Source organism: Penaeus vannamei, chromosome 14 (assembly GCF_042767895.1).
Source record: "Penaeus vannamei isolate JL-2024 chromosome 14, ASM4276789v1, whole genome shotgun sequence".
NCBI classification, from domain to species: domain Eukaryota; kingdom Metazoa; phylum Arthropoda; class Malacostraca; order Decapoda; family Penaeidae; genus Penaeus; species Penaeus vannamei.
Window position 1 is genome coordinate 28,071,453 of NC_091562.1, and position 7,660 is coordinate 28,079,112.

Genomic DNA, 7,660 nt, shown 5'->3' on the forward strand with positions numbered 1-7,660 from the left:
TGGAGTGATATTAGTCGTTTGCTTTGAATTGATCATTTCAAGAAACATAATTTTGGGATATGTTTAGATTTGTGTGTCAAGAGAAGTATGGTTTGTTTTTTGTATGTAATGATAATTTGAATTCCTTGACTGGAATTTTTGTTTGTAAAAGAAAATGTATGTGTATTACTAAACGAAAAAACATGAAAGGATTCTTGTGCTGAATTGGTTTTAGATTACTGAATAGTAAGGAAGCACCCACAGTAGCTTTTAAAATGAGTTTTTTCATAAAGGAATCATACTGCCAGTGTTCTGTTCTAATCCACTTGAAATAGGGTGATCTGTGAGGGATGCCTGACAGTTGTAGATCTTAAAAGTAATGCAGTCTCAAGTAATTCTTTGGTCCCTGCACTTTGTGGTTTGGTAAAGACCAGCAAATCTTCATTATATTTTTCTTGGCAAGGTGGAGCTTGGTCTAGATCCTTGTTAGATGCATAAATTGCTCATAGGTTGATAAGGCATATCTAGCCAGAATTTAAACAGTCGGGATTTGTTGATCAGTTTCAGAGCACGGGTGGAGTAAGTGCAAATGTCCTTTTGAGTATTTGCCCAGGTTTTGTAAATATTTATATAATTTGTAGTAATCCACAAGTTAAGTATGAGTTATGAAATATATAATGATAAAACATTAAATCTCAATTCAAATAAGACTGTTGTTGCCAAGGTCATAGTTGTCTGCAACAATTGCATCATATGTCAATGTTTGCTCAATTTTTCATATGAAAGAAGTCACTATATAAAAGTTTGCCTTTTCATTCACTGTCTCAGCTGATGAAAATGTTAATAGTTGTTTGGAAGTACTGTTATGCTTGTTATTATTTTTTTTATATGCGTATTTTATCTTCTGTCACTTTTAGAAGAGTAAGCTTATTTAAAGAAATTGTCAGTGTGTTAGCTGGTGAATAACTGAATTGATAGGAAAGAATCAGGATAACAAAGTGCTGTGAGAGTTGTTGCAGTTGAAAGAGAAAAATGTTCAATTTGATGTAGCTAAATTCTGAAAATATATTTCAGGTACAACATGAGCCTGAAGATTTGTAACCTTCAGGGAGTTACGGATGCCCTTTTCCGTGAGTTCCTCTCTCAGCCTGGGGAACGGCAGTGGTGCAGTGAGATTCTGCGTTCCATCACCAAGGGTAATCAATGTTTTGTTTGTCAAGACTTTTGCCTTGAGTTTTTCTATTAGAAATTTACCATTAATATTTAAAGCTGTTGATGCAGATGCTGATACTATTTATCGCTTTTGAAATAGTTGTTTGATGATATGATTACCTTTATATATATACGTATATATATATATATATATATATATATATATATATATATATATATATATATATATATATATATATATATATATATATATATATATATATATATATATATATATATATTTTTTTTTTTCTATATTTTTTTTTTTTTTTCTTTTTTTTTTTTTTTTTCTCCATGTGTCATTTATTCTGTGGTGCTTACATATACTGCCCCAGATATATTCCTGGAAAATATTTACCATATATGATGGCATATAAAACACTTTTTCTAAATAAATGATTGGAAATAACACTTCTGAGATAGGGCCACTTTTTTACTTAATATATCCTACTGAAATGAAAATGTGTTTTTTTGGCTTCAAATATGGTATGTATTGCCATTCTACATGATTATGATGTTCTATAAAAAATCTGGAACATGTATGTGTACATTTAGATGAAAGTCAGAGAAGGGATAATCTGTGTGAAGCCCAGCATAGAAAATTGTAGATGACCATGGATTATAACCATGATGCCATGATGATTATTTACAATAGGATCTCCTTTAGTGATGCTTTGACCTCCATGCTTCATACTTCAACATAAGCAAACAAACTCCTGTGGTGTATATCCTGCTATGATGGAGCTGGGCAGGTTTCCTTGATTGATAGTATATCACTAGGGTGTTTTGTTTTGTGCATATCTTTTTCATATATATTAGAAGTGTTATTTTCTGTTTTGTTTATAAATATTACATTAGTTTTTTACTGTCCCTGTGAGTGGTAGTAATGTAAATAATTTCCTAAACCTCCAACCCTAATGAGAGGCACGATTAAACCTAGGTCATAAGAGCATATCTGAATAAGTAAATTGTCGTATACCTCTTCAGCAGCCGGGTATAAGACTGCTCTGTGGCTCTTCAGTGCCTTAGCATCAGACTAGCGTGTACCTTTGTAGTGGCTTAGCGTCAAATTGCTTTATACCTAGGGCAAGTGCATTTAAAAAATTATGCTTATGATTATTCTGATTGAATTTCCACCTATATTTTTCATTTTAATTTTTTTTCACAGTATTACTGTGTACCTGGCAGTATGTTGTCATCATTTGTATTTAGTCAGTTTTGTTTTCCTTTTTCTGTGTTCATAAAAAGGTGGACTGATTTCTGTAACATAATCACATTGCTGAATAAATGCAAAACAAGCACTGACACAGTTGATAGGTTAAGGCCATAACAGCAGATCTCAATAACATATAGATTGATAATCCTTGAAAAACAGTGAATATCTCTTGACTGACATTGTACTGTAAACCTAACCCAAAAGGTATTGCATGTTAACTTTTTTCAAGCAAGGTTTTTAGTATGAGTATTCCTAAATATTTTTTTAATGTAATGTCTAAATGGCACTATTTTTGCTGCATACATCTAGCGCTTAGCACTCATGGACCAAAAAAATGCTGTGTATCTTTGCACAGTGGTCTTGGACTTTGCTCAGTGTCCTCCCTGTGACCAGATGCTTGGGCCATTTAGAAACTGTATTTCGTTTAAAGTATTATTAGATTTCCTTTTTATTTTTCAAGTTACAATTTAACTTTTGAAAAGGTAGAATAATATAAAAAATTTGGGTTCCTTTTTTTAAGCTTTATACTACAGGTTTGCCTCCAATTCTTTTGGAGTAATTTTTGAGAGTAAATATGATGAAAGGAAGAATAAGGATGTATGTTTGTCAATGCGCATTAACATGTATACCTTTTTTCTGATATGCAGCATTACATGCATATGCTTTGTCAAGAAATTTCTATATGTCTTATACTTACTTATTAGCTTGTAAAGCCTTTCCAGATATTTGCCTTTTTTTTAGTGCTATACTCCTAAATGCAAAAATAACTGCTATGTTTTTTTACCTTTAAAGAGGAATGTTTTCAGGCACAGCAATATTTCATGCTCTTACATATTTTCATCTCCCTTCTGGTTAGTGCGGTCTCGATTGACTGGACAGATGATGACGGAATAATGCTTTTTCACAAGTGATTTAGTTCTGCTTTCTCTTTTTAGGTGAAGCTTAGATTGTGTGTATTTGACATAAATATCAAATATTGATATCTGAACAAGGTATCTTTGTCAATGTTCATTTGAATTGGACTTTTGCTCAACACATTTTTTTGGACATTTGAATACTGTTAGATTTGTCATATGATGAATGTCAATAATCCTGATATTTAGTGGAATAAAATGTCTATGCTGAAGTCACTTTTATTATATATATTTTTTTTTCTTTATAATTTAGTTCAAAATGAGGAACAATGTTGAATATAATACAAAACAGGGATGTATAATAGAAATAACAACAACTAAATACAAGTTATATAGCTTTTATTTTTTAACCAGAAATTGATGTATAGTATGGGAATATTCTTCCCATACTTTCCTACATATTCATACATTATACTGTGATGTACATAACTTGCTAATGTCTAGGGGTAGTGTGACATGTCTTTTGCCGGGGGTTAGGGTGATATACAGCTGTAGAAATTTCATTCATACATCAGTATTCTTGCTCACTCATGTCTTGTAAATACATAAAAAAATAAATGTTTTCTGGAACATTTTTTTTCTTTTTTTCCCCCATTCACTGAATGATTTCAAATGAATCTTTAGTATGGCTAGGTTTTTCAATTGAGTGGTTAGTGAATCAACAACATTCTTTCCTGAGTCATTGTTTATTACTGTCACAATAAAGGAGTCAATGTTTATTGATCGAGGATCAAGACTAAAGGACAGGTCTTTATTATGTTTAGATTCATTAGGCTTTTGATTTACATTATTCATTTAATTGATTCCAGAAATATCTAACCCAATAATTCATGTAATTCAGTATTCAGGATGATGATGCAAGAAGAATCTGCTATTAGTATGGAAGAATTTCTGTAAATTCTGTGTATTATATGAAATGGTAATACTCTTCCAGTAACATACTTTGATAATATTTTGTCTGTTCTTTCACTATTGTTTCATGAATTCACAAATACATTTTATGAAAAAGGCTGTTGAGTATGATAAATTTTAATTCTGGCACTTTGTCTCAATACTTCTATTTTTCTTTATTATTTGCTAGCATTCAATTGATGCATGGTTTCAGGATGGTGATAAATTGTATGGGTGAATGATTGTTCATAACTCATGATTTATAAATTCTTTTTTGACTAAACATTTTCATTAGCCCGATATACAGCCCTTATTAAGTCTCATAGGTAACCGAGTGTTGTCATGCAGTGAGGAGTTTCTTCCTAATGTCTATTATTTAATATTATTTAAGCCCTTATTTTTTGTAATGCATTTTTTGAGATGATTTTGTTTGCGTTAGATATTTCTATAAGGATATACTTGGCTTAAACTTGTTTAATGAGTTTGAAGTCATATAGCATTAGCATTTTTTGTAAGATTTTTGTTGTCTGATTATTTGTGCAGTTGTTACTTTTCACTCTTCAGTATTGCTATTTACTGTCTATAGTTTGAAACTTCCCATATTTAACTCTTTCAGATATGTGATTAGGACAGATGTTAAGTGGCTTTAATATGATGGTGGTATTTGATTTAATTTTTAGCTTTACATTAATGGATTTGCTTGGTAGTAATAACATATTTTGAAGGTAATTTCTGCATTTTGGCTAATTATTTTGCAGCAGAAAATAATTGATTTGAGGAGACAGGCCTGAATTTGAAGAATTTGCTCTCAATAACTGTCATTTACTTAGTAACAATAATTAAATAGATTTTCCAATAGTAAATTGCTGTTATCTCTTTTTTTATTATTAGTATATTTTTATTGATATTATTATTATTGTTAATGTTATTGTTATTGTTATATATTTTTTTTGTGTTCTGCAGGGGAGAGGGTGGAGACAAAGGACTTTCTGAAGCTCTCCTCGGATACACCCCCTCGCAGTTCCCCTCGCAGTTCCCCAGTGAACTCTCCCCGCAACCATGCCCATCTCTCCCCACTTCTTCTTCCGCCTTCTCCCCGTTCTCCTGTATCCCCCCTCCCACAGTCCCTGAATTCAGGTCTTCTCTTCTCACGGAACAGTGGCCAGCCTGGGTCTGCCTCAGCTGCCTCTGGCACTACACCCCAATCCTCCACTGCAGCCTCGTCCTCCTCTCCCAATTCTGTAGGCTTTTCCTCTGTCACCAACTTCTTTTCCACCTCCTTGGCAAATGAGGCAAGGCCTAGCACTCCCACCAGTTCCCTTGGACGCAAGCACAACTGGCGTAGGGTGAGTACAAAGAGATTTTTTTTCTTCATTTAGTGTTTGGTGATAGGTGCATGAAAATTTTCTTGTAGATCTTTTCCAATTTTCTTCTCTGTTTTTGTTTTTGATGCATGATTTGTGTGGTCTTCAGGTCTGCAACCTTGTAGGAGAATGGCCTATTGCTCTTTTTTAGGGTTACGTAAAACAGCAAATGAATGGTATACAGACACTAAAGAAAAGGAAACACAAACAATGATGCAGTGGAACTACTGAATCAGGAAGCAGTTCTACCATTTGCACTTCCATGATACATTTTGTGACATGCTGAATGCTATGGACATTTTTATAGACTAATGTTGGCCATTCGGATGTTAAGCGGAAGATAACTGTATTTGGCCCATGGAAGGGGAAAGGGAGAGGGAAAGATACATTTAAACATATCAGACTGGTTTTGGAGTTGCACTTGATCATTATATCACTTTCTTCACAGAAGAGTAATGGCTGAGTTTATCATAGAATATTAAGGCAAATGGAACCTGGTGGAGTGTTAATATAATTACACAGAACTTTGTAACATATAGGACCAGATGTTACACATATTAGTACTCATGGCAGTAGTTGTGTTACATGCAGTGTTTTTTGTTGATATAGAAATGGTACTGAGTGCCACTTGGTAGATAAATCTGTTGGTTGTTATTGGAGACTTCTGTTGAATTTAGCTACTGATTATGAAGTTATCTATATTGTTATCTCTTGTCACTTTGCTATTTCTGGAGATCTGTGCCTTATGCCTTAGATTGATCCTATTGTGTTGTATCCTTGTTGGGCTGTCATATATCTGAAACCATTGGTGAAATTTGAAAATGGCGTCTTGCATGACTTTGATATCAGTGTTATGGTATCCTGTTTACGTGAATGCATCTATAGATAAACTAATTAATTTGATAGAAAGAAAGTCCTGAATGTTCGAGTTCTACATTCCATTTCATTGAGATATAAAGTTGTGTATGTCTAGCCAACACTGTTTCTGTGACTTTGTGAATGATACATGACATATCATGTAAATGTTTTGAATGTTGTGATTCTTAGAGTGATGTGATTGCTGTTTTGAATGTTATAAGTCTAAGAGTGATGTTGTGATTGCTATGTCATATGTTGCTATGGCTTTATCAGTAAGCTTTGGTATATATATGCTTCTTGTTAGTTATATGAAAATGTACTTACACCGAAGTAAAAGTATTGAGATATAAAGTAATTAAATTTGCTTTGCCGGTCTGTATCAATTTTTTATGGAGAGATCTTCATATCTCTTTCTCACATTTGCAGACTCCTTTCAATCACCTTCACTAACTCATATACATTCCATGGCCTCTTCCTCGCACTTCAATATCCCCTTTGACTTATTCTTCCCACTTTCCCTCACCCTTCCTGCTCATCCTTCTTCCCTCGTTTTCTTACCTTCTATCCTCCCTCCCTCTCCTTCTCTGCCTGTATCCAATCCCTCCCTCTATCCTCTTCCTCATTTTCACTCCCTCTCCTTCTCTTCCTGTTTTTTCTCCCTCTCCTCCCTCCCCTACCTCTCCCCCTCCTTCCCCCTCCTTCCCCCTCCTTCCCCCTCCTTCCCCCTCCTTCTTCCTCTTCCTCCCTCCTCTTCTCCATCTTCCTTTGATAATATTTTCGTTGGTTCTTCTACTGTTTCACGAAATCACATACATTTTGCGAAATAAGGCAATTGACCATGACAAATTTCAGTTCCGACATTTTCCACCAATACATCTATTTTTCGTTGGCATTTGCTAGCGTTCTCCTGGTACCTGGTTTCAGGATGGCCTGGTGATAAATTTGTATTAGTCATCCCCTCTCTGTCCTTCTCTCCTTCCCCCCCCTCTCCCTTTCTCCTTCCTCCTCTCTCTCCACCTGTCTCTCCATTCCGTCCTCCTCTCACTTTCCGTCTCTTTCCGCCTCTCATTACCTGACCATTTTACTACTCTTGACTTTCTCCCAATCTTTATCGTCTCTTCCCTCTCACTCCTCATTCTTCACTCCACCCTCCACCTGCTTCCTCCATCCATCTTCTCTCCTCCCTCCTCTCTTCTCTCTCCTCTCTCCTCTTTTCTCTCTCCTCT

General features: G+C 34.5%; 1 protein-coding gene across 2 annotated transcripts in view; it reads left to right on the plus strand.

Annotated features, from left to right (window-relative positions):
• Window positions 1-7,660, plus strand: part of LOC113825342 (uncharacterized) — a 62,910-nt gene that overhangs the window by 471 nt on the left and 54,779 nt on the right. The window contains exons 2-4 of one of the 2 annotated variants that reach the window (XM_070129840.1): window positions 1,054-1,175; window positions 5,176-5,558; window positions 5,686-5,861. In XM_070129840.1, the coding sequence (XP_069985941.1) occupies window positions 1,061-1,175; window positions 5,176-5,558; window positions 5,686-5,727 (540 nt within the window). In that variant the 5' untranslated portion in view covers window positions 1,054-1,060 and the 3' untranslated portion in view covers window positions 5,728-5,861. Of the gene's footprint in view, window positions 1-1,053; window positions 1,176-5,175; window positions 5,559-5,685; window positions 5,862-7,660 lie in introns of those variants that run through there. The other variant, XM_070129839.1, reaches the window with a different exon arrangement.